Below are 16,495 nucleotides of genomic sequence, written 5' to 3' on the forward strand. Positions count from 1 at the left end.
GAGGGGGATTAGAGAGAGGGGAGGGGGAGGAGAGTGTGTGGGGAGAGAGGGGAATGGGAGTGGGAGAGGGTAGGGAGCGGGGGGGGAGTGCCAAAGGAAGGGAGTGGGGCTGGTGTCTGCCAGACTCTGCCGAACTGCGGCACGTGCCGATAACGTCACTTGCCGTTTCTGTGATACTATTGATAAGTTTGTTTTTACGCTGCAGTCTTAAGGCTTCGAGCTTAATGTTTCCGAAATGCTACTTCCTGATTTACACACGGAATGTGAAGGGTCATTAACCCAACCAATCCTTTTCAGAATTACCCTCCCTGAGCAAATAGTCTTAATCACATTTACCCGACCTGTTCCTATAACCCTTCTTCCCCTATTCTTTCATCCACCTATCGAATCTAATCTTGAACGTTGACATTGTTTCTGTCACAACCATTAACCCTGGGTGTGAATTTCACAACTCCTTCTCTATAGCCCCATGATGTTGATCCCTCTCAACTAATGTAAACTGTCAGCTGTGGTTCAGTTGGTAGCACTCTTGCCTCAAATTCAGAAGGTTCTGGGTTCAAGTCCCACTCCAGAGACTTGAGCACAAAATCTAGGCCGACCCTCTGGTTCAGTACTGAGGGAGAGCTGCATCATCCGAGGTGCCATCTTTTGCATGAGACGTTAAACCAAGGCCTGATCTAAGGTGGATTTAAAAGATTCCATGACACTATTTCGAAGAGGAGCAGGGGCGTTCACCCTGTCTTGGCTGACATTTATCCCTCAATCAACATCAGTAAAAAAAATTATCTGGTCATTATCACATTGTTATTTGTGGAAGTTTGCTGTGCACAAATTGCTTGCCCTGTTTCCTACATTACAACAGTGACTACACTTCAAAAGTAATTGGCTGTAAAGTGCTTTGGGACATCCTGAGGTCATGAAAGGCGCTATATTAATGCAAGTCTTTTCTTTTAGTGATGCGAGAGAGTGGCTGATAGGAATGGAAGGGGGTAGTGACAAGGCGAAGGGGTAAGAAATGTGATGTAAGTGAGGGCATGGTGGAAAGCCAAGTGATGGGGAGGAGATGAAAAAGGAGCTATTGAGGGCTGCAGGCTACATTTTCCCACAACCTGCACCTCAATTGCTGCTTGCAGCCCTCAGCGGCTCCTTTCCCTGTTACACTATGCCGCTCCACTTACCATCTTCCGCCTGAAAAGAAGGAAGAAAAAGAGAGGGAAGCAGAAGTTGATGGATAGTGAAGCAAATAGTTTGGGAAGAGAGAAACGGGGAAAAAATGAGAGGCAGAAGAGGAGAGACGGAGAGAAACAGCAACACAAAGACAACAGAGATGGGTGAGAGTGACGATATGGCCCAATTTGCCATGTGCAATGGAGATCCACTAGTATGATTTATTAAATGCAGTTAAATGTTAAATAGGCAAAGTAAAGAGTTTTCATTTTAATTTCATCTTGAGGAACAAAGATTGAAGAGCATCTCCAAAGTGGCTGTCAGGCTGGTTTGAAGTTGTACTCCCTGCTGTTTGCAATAGGGTTGTCCAGGATGATCCTGTCATTGTTGTCACTGAACAGCCAAACAGCAAGGGGAGACCTGATTCAGGGTCTTCATGACAGTGATATAATTAACATGTTTAAAATAAAAAGTTTAAAAATTCCATTATTTCCTTCTATAAAATGGGGGATTACAGTACTTTGAATACAAAGTGTGGCAAAAACTCTCTTACAACTGCACTTATGAAATCCCAACTGTCCAGCCCTCCATTCACCATGACATTTCTGCAGCTGCCAATCTGCTCAACTGCACCCTCACCACCACTTTTGATGCCCTAGTCCCAATTAAAGCAATTACTCTCACCCTGGCTGTTCCCCCGGTACGGCCCTCATCTCTGCTCCCTTAAGTCCAAGGGACACAGACTTGAACGGATATGGTGGACAACTAGTTTAGCCATTCACCGCCAGATCTGGCTGGACCACATAAAGCATTATCGGGTCCTGCTCTCGTCTGCCAAGATTGCTCACTTCCAGAATCCCGGCTTCTATTCTCTACTGTTAACCGTCTTCTTAAACCTCTCTCCCCTGTCTCCTCCACCTCTGACAAGTGTGAGGAGCTCATGGACTTTGTCTCTAAGATTGAGACCATCTGTTCAGTTGCCTTTGCCACTTCCCTTCCTTCCCCTAGCCCACTGGGCCAAACTTCCTCTAAGGTTCCCCCCCTGCCCTAGCCCTGAACTCTCATCTTTTTCCAGTTTCTCTCCGATCTCCCCTCACGACCTCTCTGCTCTCATCTTCTCCATGAAACCCACTTCCTGCTCCCTCGACCCTATTCCCACCAAACACTGACCACCCAATTTCCTTTTCTGGCTCTCATGTTAGCTAACATTGTTAATGGTTCTCTCCTCTGGCACTGTCCCCCTCTCCCTCAAATCTGCTATCATCACCCCTCTCCTCAAAATAACAACCCTTGACCCCCTTCATCCTTGCAAACTACCTCCCTATCTCCAACCTCCCTTTCCTCTCCAAAGTCCTTGAACATGCTGTCGCCTCCCAAATCCGTGCCCATCTTTCCCGCAACTCCATGTTTGAATCCCTCCAATTCAGGTTTCTGCTCCTGCCACAGTACCGAAATAGCTCTCATCAGAATCACAAATGATATCCTTTGTGACTGACAAAGGTAAACTATCCCTCCTCGTCCTTCTTGACTTGTCTGCAGCCTTTGACACGGTTGACCACGCCATCCTCCTCAATGATCTAGACGAGGGAACTAGATGTAATATCTCCAAGTTTGCAGACGACACAAAGCTGGGTGGGCGTGTGTGCTGTGAGGAGGATGCTGAGAAACTCCAGTATGATTTGTCAGGTTGGGTGATTGGGCAGGTGTATGGCAGATGCAGCATAATGTGGATAAATGCGAGGTTATCCACTTTGGTGGCAAAAACAGGAAGGCAGATTATTATCTGAACGGCAATAGATTGGGAGAAGGGGAAGTGCAATGAGACCTGGGTGTCCTTGTGCACCAGTCACTGAAGGTAAGCATGCAGGTGCAGCAGGCGGTTAAGAAGGTAAATGGTATGTTGGCCTTCGTAGCGAGAGGATTCGAGTACAGGAACAAGGATGTCTTGCTACAGTTGTACAGGGCCTTGGTGAGACCACATCTTGAGTATTGTGTGCAGTTTTGGTTGCCTTATCTGAGGAAGGATGTTCTTGCCATGGAGGGAGTGCAGTGAAGATTCACTAGACTGATACCTGGGATGGCAGGAATGACGTATGAGGAGAGATTGGGTCGGTTGGGCTTATACTCGCTGGAGTTTAGAAGAATGAGAGGGGATCTCATTGAAACTTATAAAATTCTAACAGGACTAGACAGACTAGATGCAGGAAGGATGTTCCCGATGGCGGTGGAGTCCAGAACCAGGGGTCACAGTCTAAGGATAAGGGGTAAGCCATTTAGGACAGAAATGAGGAGGAATTTCTTCACCCAGAGAGTGGTGAACCTGTGGAATTCTCTACCACAGAAGGCAGTGGAGGCCAATTCATTAAATATATTCAAGAAGGAGTTAGATATATTCCTTAAGGCTAAAGGGATCAAGGGATATGGGGAGAAGGCAGGGACAGGGTACTGAATTTGGATGATCAGCCATGATCTCATTGAATGGCGGAGCAGGCTCGAGGGGCCGAATGGCCTACTCCTCCTATCTTCTATGTTACTCTATGTTTCTATGTTCCAATGCCTCTCCACCGTTGTCCAGCTGGGTGGGACTACACTCGCCTGATTCCATTATCTATCTAATCGTAGCCAGAGAATCAGTTGCAATGGCTTCTCCTCCCGCTCTCGCATCATTACATCTGGTGTCCCCCAAGGATCTATCCTTGGCCCCCCTCCTATTTCTCATCTACATGCTGCCCCTTGGCGATATCATCCGAAAACACAGTGTCAGTTTCCACATGTACGCTGACGACACCCAGTTCTACTTCACCACCATTTCTCTCGACCCCTCCACGGTCTCTAAATTGTCAGACTGCTTGTCCAACATCCAATTTTGGATGAGCAGAAATTTTCTCCAATTAAATATTGGGAAGACCAAACCTATTGTTTTCAGTCCCTGCCACAAACTCCGTTCCCTGGCCACTGACTCCATCTCTCTCCCTAACATCTGTCTAAGGCTGAAACACACTGTTCGCAACCTTGGTGCCATATTTGACCCTGAAATAAGCTTCCAATCACATATCCGCGGCATAACTAAGCCCGCCTATTTCCACCTCTGGAACATCGCCTGTCTCTACCCTTGCCTTAGCTCATCCACTGCTGAAACCCTCATCCATGCCTTTGTTACCTCTAGACTTGACTATTCCAACGCACTCCTGGCTGTCCTCCCACGTTCTACCCTATGTAAACTTGAGGTCATCCAGAACTCGGCTGCCTGTGTCCTAACTCGCACTAAGTCCCGTTCACCCATCATCTCTGTGCTCGCTGACCTACACTGGCTCCCGGTTAAGCAACGTCTCGATTTCAAAATTCTCATCCTTGTTTTCAAATCCCTTCATGGCCACGCCCCTCCCTATCTGTAATCTCCTTCAGCCCCACAAAGCCCCGGGATATATGCGCTCCTCAAATTCTGCCCTCTTGAGAATCCCTGATTAGAATCGCTCAACCATTGGTGGCCGTGCCTTCTGTTGCCTAGGCCCTAAGCTCTGGAATTCCCTGCCTAAACCTCTCTGCCCCTCTACTTCTCTTTCCTCCTTTAAGGCTCTTTAGAACCTTCCTCTTTCTGCCCTAATTTCTCCTTATGTGGCTTGGTGGCATTTTTTGTCTTGTAATACTCCTGTGAAGCACCTTGGGACGTTTTACTACATTAAAGGTGCTATATAAATACTTGTTGTTGTTGTGTGACCCTCCGATTACCCTTCCTCTTTTAAGTTATACACTTGCTGGTGTATAAGTCTTGCCAGGTGGCATTTTATGACATGTAGCATCTCATTGTGTATGAATATGTACAAAAATAATGATGTACAGTATTTGTGTTTTTATTTGATTAGTGTGAAGATCAGAATTCGGTTATAATGTGATGAATGGTGCTTGCTAGTTCTTTGGTCTCAGATCTGCACGTTTCAAGAGAAATTTGAGTGTGACTTAAGTGATGGTCAAAAATGTTTAGTCAGGGTTTAAAACTCTTCAAAAGGCAAATTTGGAAATTAACTCTTCCAAATATTAGCATGAGACTTTCAAAATCAGGAAATTAATGCCACAGTTGACGTGCAATTTTGTTGTCACCTGAAATTCTGTGTATAAATTACTTTTTTTCCCCTCCTTCATAGAATTTTATGCTAAATCGGTCTTTATGATTAAATGTGAACAGAGCAATGTTCTTGTGCTGTGGTGACTACTCTAAATCATCTGATGTCTCGCCTGCTAAATTTTATTTGTGAGCTGCTAGAGTATTTTGGAATACCATCTGACTTGGTAAGTTCACAAAGTTCTTGTGCTATCTGTTGATTGGACAATGTTATTTTTCAACCCTTGTTAAAACAGTTGCAATTTTCCTCCCGTTCCTTTATGTTGTATAGTACGAGATACACAGCTTCCCGCTAAAGCTGCACATCTAAAATTCAGTACTGTGTCCACAGAACAGTATAGTGGACTGATATTATTAGACATGGATGAAAGAAATAGATGTTGGTGCTGTCAATGTAAAGAAATGTTAAAAGGAGCGATCAAGTCAGTTCTACTTTAAGTCTGAATGTATATTGCTTTGTAGTGCCCAGTTATAAATCTATCTTTAAAATAGCATCATATTATAACAATTTTAAAATGGGCAGTTTGAAGAAAAATACTTTTTTGCTAAAAGGAAAGATCTTTGTTCTTGAAATTTCATTGTTGTTGAAATTTGCAGGACTTTTTACATGTTGCTGTTAAAACAAAAATGTTGTACAACTATGCACGCCAATATGTGTGTTTATTTATACAGCTCATACCACTATGGCAAAGCAAACCATACGGACAATCTCGTAGTATTGTTCGAAGGATAGGATCAAATCTTCCATTAAATCATTGGCCCAGAGTCTGCTTTCAGGTCAGAGAAAATGAAGTTAATGTTTTGGATGAAAATTGTCTATATTTAAAGCTCTTTGTGTCAGATTTAACTGATAAATTCTCAGATTTCAAACTTATTTTAAGTTTTTCTTGTATCCAAAAGTTGACAAATCTGCCAATTTCTCAGCCTTCCAATGTCTCATAATTATTTTGAAACTTGAGACATGGGTCTGTGAGAAACTTTCAGCAGTATCAATTGTGGTCTGTAGTATATTGTCTTCTACCACTCTTCCCTCCCCTACATATCATCATATAAGGTATGTCACTTCATTTGCCTCTCTCTGCTGCCTGGGTGAGGAGTTGAACTGAATTGCTCCAGGCAGCTCAAAATGTGCAGAGGGCGAGGGCGTGAATGGTCAATAATTGGTACATGGCATCTTAAACAGGGAGCCGATAATAACTTCAAATGGGTAAGTATGAAAAAAAATCAGAATCTTAGTTTGAAGACCTTTTATAGATGCAAATGACAAAATGTGTAGAATGATGTAGCTTTGTTTGACTACATTTCATGTCCCCAATGAGATGCCACCTTATTTGAGTTTCTCGGATGTTGTGATTATTTGATTCTCAATGATTTATGTAACTTTTTAATTTGTAATTACAAAAAAATCCTGAATAAAGCAAGATTTTACAATGTAGAGTGTGCAGTTTGTGGTCAGTAAAAAAAAAAGTTATATTTTTTGAAAATCATTGTTTTAAATGTATACTTACTGGTTGTTTTAAAAAGTTCAAAACCTGGAAAGTTCAAAACTGACTACTTTTGGGCATTCCTGGTCCATTCCATGCTGGGCGAAGAACAAGGCCAATATCTTGAGTCAGAAAAATCACATGGATATATATTTGCTGGATTATTGTACACCTAGAATCATAATATTTTACAGCACAGGAATAGGCCATTTGGCCCATTAATCCTCTGCCAGCTATCTACATGCCGTTTAAAACATTTTCTTATTTAAATATTTATCCATGCCCTTTTAAAAGTTATTATGGATTCTGCTTCCACTGTTAGGGCATTCCATGTCCTTGCAACTCTGAAAATAATGTTTAAAATTCTCTAACCTTTTATTTTGTTCTTTTTGTAATGATTTTCAATTTATGCCCCCTGGTTAATAACTCACTGACTAATGGAAATAGTTCTTCCCGATTTTACCTTATCAAAACCCCTCAGAATTTAGAACATCTCGATCAAATCTCCTCATAACCTTCTGTGTTCTAGTAATAAGGGCTCCAGTTTCCCGAGTGTCTCTTGTATATAAACCATCTAATTCCTGGTAGCATCCTAGTAAATCTCTTCTGTATCTTTTCCATGGTGTTGACATCCTCATTAAAGTAGGGCACCCGAAACTGAGACAATGGCCTTGATTTTAACTTGGGACATCATAGAGGGGCTGGTGCGAGTGACAAACTCGCATGCTGTGGCCCAGAGAGATTTTAACTCCAGGGCATCATTTCCATATTCAGGATCGGACTCCTACCCGAACCTGACAGGAATCACCTGCTTGGCTTGCGAGCGGGAACAGGGATTCTTGCAGCAGGAGGCTGCCACCTGGGCTTGGCCTCCTGTGACCAGGATACTTGCTGCTGCTAGTCGAACCTGTGATTGAGCCAATGACTTAATCGGGATGCGACTTTGCCATTGAAATTAGGCTGCATATAGTGACAAAATGGAGATGATTTGGTAATTGATTTTGATTGATTTGGGATTGATTTTAAGCACATAATTTGTATTCTGTAACTATTCTCCACTCACTGCATTTTTCTGGAAAAATAATCCTGCTTTTATCGGGAGACTTTCAATCATGAGTTCTGTTTGTTGTAGTTTGTATAGACACTTGTTTGCTGAGTGTAGAGACTGTTTAAATAGACTGCTTATATTAAATAAACTCGGTTTGCTGTAAGTCTCACCCAATGTTCCTTCTAAGCTACGTGCATGTGCGGCCACACAGTAATCTGCAAGGTCCCGCGTAGGCCCCTCTCAAGCTTTTACACTGGAAATACCGTGCATGTGCAGAAATTTGAAGGGACCGCACATTGAAAAATACAGGCCACACAGAACAAAGTGCAGCTTACAGGGAACATTGGTCTCCCCCTGTCTCCAATTCATTCCCTCTGTGCTGTATCATTCTATAATTCTCTGATCTGCAGTGTTACACTTTACAGTCTCATTTCTTGTTGGACTAAAAACATTGTGATCTAGAAAACAATCCTAGACACATTGTAGAAACCTTTCCAATTCTTTGCCACTTGTACCCTTGTCATTATCTTTTGATAATTAAAGTCAACCATTATTATGGTCCTGTTATTTCTGCATCTTTCTCTAATACATCTACATAGGTCTATAATAAACTTCTAATGAGTAACTCTAATGAAATAGATTTAGATTTTGCACCATCCCATATAATATCCTTGCGTTCTAGTGTTTTAATGGAATCTGATTAATATTGCCACCCTTTTTTCCCTACTTTATCCCTCCTGAATATTCTGTAACCAGGAATATTTAGCTGTCTTGCCCAAATCTAAGCTATGTCTTTGTTAATGTTATTTTAATCGTACCGCCCAAAGCAATTTGTGTCTCTAGATCATCAATTTTATTGTGCATTTATTTACATTAAACTCCAACCTACCTCTTGCTGCTTAGCAATCTTACCCTTTTAATCGCTCCACTTTCTTGTGTGCTTTATTACTTTCCTGCTTTTCTTTTTTGCATTTCCTACATCTCTTGTCCCTTTTGCTTTCTTTTTTCCTCATCTTGTTATTTTACTTCCCCATTGCCACATTATTTTAAACCCTCCTCCACAGCACTAGTTACTCTCCTAGTGCGGACATTAGAACCAGCCATTGGTCACCAGGAGTATTTCTGACATTGCAACTCTTGGGGTCCTGCTCTTCAATCTATCTACTAATTCCTGAAACTCCCTTTGCAGAACCTCAACTTTATTCCTTCCTGTGCCATTGAATCCAACATGTACTATGATTTCTGGTTGTTCCCACTCCCCCACCCCCTATCCTCTTCAAAATCCTATGCACTGGTTTCCCGGTAACTGGGACGCAACTTCTTCTTAGGCAGTCCCTCGGAACCAAGGATGACTTGCTTCCACATTAAAAATGAGTTCGCAGGTGACTGATGAGTCCAGTGCGGGACCTACAGACTCTCTCACAGGTGGGGCAGACGGTGGTTGAAGGGGCGGGTGGGTGGGGTGCTTGGGATGACGTGTGCTCCTTTCGCTGTTTGCGCATGGCTTCCGCTTGCTCCCGGCGAAGAGACTCGAGGTGTTCGGTGCCTTCCCGGATGCTTCTCCTCCACTTTGTGTGGTCTTGGGCCAGGGATTCCCAGGTGTCGATGGGGATGTTACACTTTTTCAAGGAGGCTTTGAGGGTGTCTTTGAAGCGTTTTCTCTGCCCACCTGGGGCTCTCTTGCCATGCCGGAGCTCCGAGTAGAGCGCTTGTTTTGGGAGCCTCATATCGGGCATGCGGACAATGTGACCCGTCCATCGGAGCTGATTGAGTGTGGTCAAAGCTTCGATGCTAGGGATGTTGGCCTGAGCAAGAACACTGATGTTGGTGCGCCTATCCTGCCAATGGATTTGCAGGATCTTGCGGAGGCAGCATTGGTGGTACCTCTCCAGTGCTTTGAGGTGCCTGCTGTACATGGTCCATGTCTCTGAGGCATACAGCAGGGTGGGTATCACAGCTGCTCTGTAGACCATGAGCTTAGTGCCGGGTTTGAGGTCCTGGTCTTCAAACACTCTCTTCCTCAGGCAACCGAAGGCTGCACTGGCACACTGAAGGCGGTGTTGGACTTTGTCGTCGACGTCTGCCCTTGTTGACAGTAGGCTCCCGAGGTATGGAAAGTGGTCCACGTTGTCCAAGGTCTTGTCGTGGATTTTGATAATCGGGGGCAGTACTGTGTGGTGGGGGCAGGTTGGTAGAGGATCTTTGTCTTACGGATGTTTAGTGTAAGGCCTCGTACGCTTCGGTGAAGATGTTGATGATGGTTTGGAGTTCGATCTCCGAGTGAGCGCAGATGCAAGCATCGTCTGCATACTGTAATTCGACGACAGAGGATGGGACGACCTTGGATCTGGACTGGAGGCGACGGAGGTTGAACGGTTTCCCGTTTGTTCTGTAAATTAGCTCCACTCCAGTGGGGAGCTTACTGAGGGTGAGATGGAGCATTGTAGCAAGGAAGATCGAGAAGAGCATTCCCTCCTCTGCTGCACCATGTTAAGCTGCTTCCTCTAAATAAATTAATTGAAACAAACGCAACAACTTGGTGATTTAAGCATTTAACCCCTCAGAGTTTGAGGCCAATTGCATCTCGAGCTGAATTCCTGCTGAGACTAAATTCCACACTCTACTGGGCACTTGCTACTCAAAGATAAAGACAAAGCAGTGATTGAAGGTTTACCCATCTTTTGGTAGTAAATGTGCAGGGTCTAAAAGATAAGTGTGGGGGGGCTTTGATTTGGAGTGAATACCCTTCTATTAAAAAAACACTTTGTTACCATCATAAACCTTTACATTTTTTTTCTGTGGTTTACAATTTTTGAACTAATTACTTTGAAATCATCACCAGTAGTTTTCCTTGAAAACTGCATCTACAACTGCATCAGGGCAGCACGGTGGCATAGTGGTTAGCACTGTTGCCTCACAGCTCCAGGGACCCGGGTTCGAATCCGGCCTCAGGCGACTGTCTGTGTGGAGTTTGCACATTCTCCCCGTGTTTGCGTGGGTTTCCTCCGGGTGCTCCGGTTTCCTCCCACAGTCCAAAGATGTGCAGGTTAGGTTGATTGGCTATGATAAATTGACCCTTAGTGTTAGTGGGATTAAATACGTGGGGTTATGGGGATAGGGTGGGATATGCGTTGGTGTAGGGGTTACGGGGATCGGGTGGGATGTGTGTCGGTGCAGGCTCGATGGGCCGAAATGGCCTCTATCTGCACTGTGGGGTTTCTGTGATTTCTGTGAATAGGTAACAAGAAAATAATGTCCTTTGCAGTTGACTGAGTTATAGACCAGAGACTGAAAACCTCTCCACACAGCTCACCCGGAAGTGAGCTTTTACAGATCAGTGTCTAACTTCAAAGCTTTGTTTATATCAAACCCGCTGTAATTTGGTTCCAGTTACTGTGTGCGTATTTGTTACTCACTGACCTGTTTTGAAATCTATTTCTAGTTACCTTTGTGCATCTTATTTGTAAATAAATGTTTATACATTGATTCATTTGGTGTTGTAAATGTGACTTTTTGTCTTTTTATAGCTTTTAGCAGGGCTACGTGTGCCTGACTCATGTACATATAGCCATAAACCTATGGTTCCATCTCTGGCTGATGTACCATGGATTGCTGATGACGAAGGTGAAATTTTCACTCGATTTAGGTATGAGCTTTAGTATTGTAGGTACATTCACACATTGTGCTGTTTTTTTTTCTTTCTGTAGTTTTCATTTGAGAGGTTAATGATCAAACAATTAGCTATATGTGGTCACTCATTAGGGTTAAAAATGTGTTGGCAGTTTTTTGTGGATTTGTAGAATTTATTTTTACCTGTGGAAATCCATATATTAGACAATTTTAAAAAAAAATAAAAAATTGAATTCTGTGCCATTGCAAAGCACGCTTTTAAAATAAACAGCACCATTCCGAAATATGGCTCAGCTCCACCTACAGCATTAAGTGTGGTCCAATTACACACAACTGGGGTGAACATAAAATTCTTACCTGTTTTTGATTTGGTGCAATAGTTATTTTAAAAGCTGCACAAGCAATATCATCAGAAACAGCAACATAATCAGTAATCCTTATAGTAAAGTGTGTTAACAGGGTATAGCTTACTGCAGAATGGTATTAAGAGGCAATGGAGTAGTTCATAGTTGGAGTATTCTGTCCAAGATAAAATTGGGAACGAAAATTTTAAAAATCTGATTTTGTTTTGTGCAATGTTGAGATTGAATTGTTTGCATTTTTTTCCCAAGAAATGAAGTGCGCTCTGTCAAAGTTGAACAGATGATTGGCCCGATGCAAGAACATTGCAGGCCAACTGCTTCTGTAAATCATTTAAAAAGCAAGAATAATACTTGGAACCTTGGTGCATCAAATGAAAATGCCTTGAATAAAATCTCTCAACTTGAAGATGAGTTGTCTCTTCTGAGGTCACAAATTGCTATGATTATTACAATGCAGGATCAAAGACCGGGTACTCCCAGTAAGTTCAGTAGATGATTGTTATTTATCTGTTGACCAGCACTCAAAAGATTTTTTGTTGTCGATAACTAAAATGAGCTTTAGAGGTAAAGAGACTATACAAAGTTAGATTGTGTATAGCAGCAAAAGCAATCCAATTTTTTTTTTAATGTATGTAATAGATGAAATGTGAAAGACCTTTTTAAGTGATATGCTTTGGTCAGACTGCACCTTGAATACTATGTTTAGTTCTGGTTAATGGGACACAAGAGACACTCAGGTCTTGAAGATGGCACAGAGAAGAATAACCAGACTAATCTCTAGTGTCATTATGAGGACAGATTGAAGAAACTTGGGCTTTACAACCTTGAAAGGTGATGACCAAGAGGAGAGCTCACAGAAGTGCGTAAAGTAGTAAATGTTGTACAAAAGGTAATTCTGGAGCACCACTTCAAATTCAAATGTGACCATAAGAAAAGGGTACAGGTCCAAATTAATAGAAAGCAAATTTAAGATGGATGTCTGGAACTTCTTCACCCAATGAGTGATCAACATGTGGAATGAACTTTACGGAAATGGAAGAGGAAAAGCTGGAACCATTTAAATAGCTGAATGCTGTAATAAGAGGGATTGTAGCTTCTGAATGGATGAACTGGAATGGGCTGAACATTCTAATCTATCTCTTTGTGAAATGCCTATTTTAACTAAAAACCCATTATGAAAATTGCATTTTCAGAAATGCCATGTTTCAAAGCTGCACATTCCAGCAATTTAGTTAACAGGTTGAGAAAAACACACATTTTCCTGTTTTTTCATTTTTGAGCACATGGAGAAATAGGAAATGGCTGATGTGTATCCCATCAATCTCAGTAAGGAACACAAAATTTGGATCCAGTCATTGTAGTTCAGAAATCTCTACACCTTGCTATCATTGACATACTCAGCAGGTCAGGCAGCATCTGTGAAGAGAAGCAGAGTTAACATTTCAGGCTGATGACCTTTCATCAGAATTGGAAAAGGTTAGAAATATAGCAGGTTTTAAGCAACAAAAGGGAAGGTCTGTGATAGGGTGGAAGGCAGGAGGGATTAAATGACAAAAGGTATGATTGTACAAAGCCGAATTTCAGATTTCTAGCATCTGCAGTATTTTGCTTTTGTATCTACTATGCACGTTTTATATTTAGTTTTCATTGTTTTAGTATCTAATTGATCTCAATAATCTCATCAAATGTATATATTTTCATTATGAATTATATTTCAATATTAAACATTAGCTCTTTAAAATAATTTTTGTTACTGCTTCTAGGTTTAACTCAATTGGGATCAAATGGCTTTCCCATTCCTGCTACTCCTGTTGCCTCCATTCCTCCTCCACAATCAACATCCACACCACTTGCTGCTTTGAGCGATCCATCAATGACTGCTCCTGCTCCACCACCACCTCCACCTCCACCAATGTCAACTACTGAGAACAGTGCTGTATCAGCTAAAGATCTCATCAGAGAGTGCCAAGCTATGAAAAGAAATTCTAGTCATGTGACCATCAAACCAAAACTAACTGAAAAATTCTCAAAGCCCTTCAGCATGATGGATGTCTTAAAGGACATGCAGAATGTCAAATTAAGAGTAGTAGAGAGGTAAATTTTTCTTTTTTAAACATAAGGGACTAGAACACTTTTTGGGGATTTTGCATTGTTTAATAGCTTATTATCTTATTTTCAAAGGTCACCTGGAGGAACACCCATAGGGAAGAAACCAGCAATAAAAGCACCCGTTTCTGATCCAGCAGCACTTATTGCTGATGCTTTAAAACGCAAGTTTGCACACAGATACATCAATGATTCTTCTGATAAAGAAAATGAGTCCTTTGAGTTCTCTCCTGTATCAAGTCCAAAGACTTCAAGGGTATGTTGATTTATGTGAAACAATGTACCATTCCTAGCATGGTTGTTGAGATCATTATAAACGATATTGCAAGATTCTGTTGAAGTTCTCTTGATAGTAATACGAGTTTTGCAATATGGCTCATCAATAGATTTCACTTTGGATCTTTTGATGGCTAAATTATTTTTTCTGTTTGTGGTCCCAATAAAAATTTAATAGGAGGCGCTGGCTGCTTCAGGGCAAACCAACCTTGGAGAAGGGGCCTCTTATTTGCATTTGCATAGGGCCTGACGCCCAATATGTAATGGATGGTATTGGTGTATTTATTAATAAATGTTAAAATCTTTGTTTAAGTCACCACGATTTAATGTTATTTATAGGCTGGGCTCATTTACATGAGTGTAGTGAATTACTTAGGGATGGTCTAAAATGTGATTCACCTTTCCTAGAAACTAATACTCATCTTATGAAGTTGAGGGTTTGTACATTTTGTATGCCTGTCTTTTTCAATTGCTGAATTGTATTTGTGTTAACTCGAAGATAGTACAAGTAAACAATGTAGAATGATGTTTTACTGTGTACTTTTTCTCCATTTTTATTTCCTGGTTTGAGTTGAATCCTCAAACCTTCAACTTCCTTTGGAAAGTACAATGGTACAATGAAATAAATTGCACTGTTAGAACACTGAGGTAGTCACACTGGAGAGGTTACCCACATATACCATCTGCAACACGAGGGTAATCTAAGAGTATCCATTTGGAATAGACATTGTTAACTTTATGCTGCAGGCAGACTGGTTGTAAGAATATTGCATTTGCAGTTAAGTATACCAAAATCATTGTCTCAACATTTTTGTTTTGTGACTTTTTTTCCCTCTTTCCTCTCCAGTCTGGCAACACTTCCTGAAACATGAAAAACCAAATATTTTGAAGACTGGTAAAATATTACAACCAGCAAATGTAAATATTGGCAACTGTTCTTAACTGTCGTGTGCTCTGGAAAAGAATTGGGCAATAGTGCAAGTAAAATGGACATAAGTAAGAGCAGAGCAGAAATGCTTGTTTACAGTAATTCCCATTTGGGAGTTATGCATTGAAGATAAATTACTTTTATAGAAGATGGCTAACTCAAGGCATTATACATTTTAAATGATTTTTTTTAGGTTTTCTGCTATTCATGAAACTACACTAACTTTTTAAAGGGTTTACATTTCTTTCAAAATAGCAAATTGTTAAAATGCTAAAGCTATAGTCCTGGTAAGTTTGAGCTAATGCTTTGCTGGTACCGAATATTCTTTTTAATGTATTTGTTTAAGCTTGGGATTGTGCTTGCAAATTCTGAAAAGATTGGAGATTAGAGCTTCAATCCTGTTTACAGTTAAACAAGACAAAGTCATGGAAAAATGTAGTTCATCAGACAAACTGTAATGAAAATTTCTCTTGCTGTTCACTGTTTTTAAAAAAAAAAAAAAAAAAAAAAAAAAAATTGTATATAAATGCTATCCACCACCTATTGCACTTGGATGTTTAATGCATTTAAAATATTTTGCATCACTTGTCAGCTGCATTTTTTGGAGGTGGGAAGAAATCAGTTACCTTTAGTAATTCTTGGAAGGTTTCTTGGGAATCCATTTGATAATAATACACATATTTTAGCTTTTAATTTTAGTATTCCGTTTGGAGGGACAGGGTACTTAAAAAAAAAAAAAAAAAAAAAAAAAAAAAAAAAAAAAAAAAAAAATTTAAATAGCTACGGTAGATTACATTCACAAGGTCCCAAAGCTGATCAGGACACCCAGTAGATTATTTTATTTATCCTGGATAAGATGCATTTGGGTAGACTTCCAACAGGTGAAAGAGATGCAGTGCTTTCTGTAAGTACCAACAGAATCTTCAGCTCATTCCTGCTATGAGTCAACTGGGTAAATCTAACCCCAAGATACTAAGCTCCCTGGTCCTTGGGTATAGACGAGGCTGCCATGAGCTCCAGTTTCCAATCCTTTTGTGGCTACAACATCTGATGTTATTCAGCCCCTCCCCCAATATAATTGTCCCAAGCCATTAGGTAACCTGTGCCCTGGTAGTGCCTCATTCAAAGTTTTGTCAATTGTGTTTCGTTTTCTCGTCATAGTAATCCAGCAAAAAAAGTCAAGATTTTGTTTTTCTGCTCTTGATATTTTTGATATTTTCAGCATCAGCCATGTTGTCAAAATATTATCCATATTATCTCTCCTCAAACCTGCATGGTAGGTTGGGTTAATGTCAGCATCTTTTGCAAGATTTAAGGCAAAGGCGCCACCCTTGAAGTAATAATGTTCAGGGTTTCGATCACCATAAGTATAGG

The 16,495-nt window shown here is 41.2% G+C and overlaps 1 protein-coding gene across 2 annotated transcripts in view; it reads left to right on the plus strand.

Moving 5' to 3' along the window:
* The window catches only part of mtfr2 (mitochondrial fission regulator 2), an 18,458-nt gene extending 2,560 nt beyond the window's left edge, over positions 1 to 15,898 (plus strand). The window contains exons 2-8 of one of the 2 annotated variants that reach the window (XM_085997540.1): positions 5,310 to 5,454; positions 5,960 to 6,064; positions 11,347 to 11,465; positions 12,061 to 12,290; positions 13,575 to 13,905; positions 13,993 to 14,177; positions 15,041 to 15,898. In XM_085997540.1, the coding sequence (XP_085853666.1) occupies positions 5,392 to 5,454; positions 5,960 to 6,064; positions 11,347 to 11,465; positions 12,061 to 12,290; positions 13,575 to 13,905; positions 13,993 to 14,177; positions 15,041 to 15,135 (1,128 nt within the window). In that variant the 5' untranslated portion in view covers positions 5,310 to 5,391 and the 3' untranslated portion in view covers positions 15,136 to 15,898. The remainder of the gene's footprint in view (positions 1 to 5,309; positions 5,455 to 5,959; positions 6,065 to 11,346; positions 11,466 to 12,060; positions 12,291 to 13,574; positions 13,906 to 13,992; positions 14,178 to 15,040) is intronic. The other variant, XM_085997539.1, reaches the window with a different exon arrangement.
* The last annotated feature ends 597 nt before the right edge of the window (positions 15,899 to 16,495 follow it).

Source organism: Somniosus microcephalus, chromosome 9 (genome assembly GCF_052327205.1).
Source record: "Somniosus microcephalus isolate GS21.2 chromosome 9, FLI_Smic_1.0, whole genome shotgun sequence".
NCBI classification, from domain to species: Eukaryota; Metazoa; Chordata; class Chondrichthyes; order Squaliformes; family Somniosidae; genus Somniosus; species Somniosus microcephalus.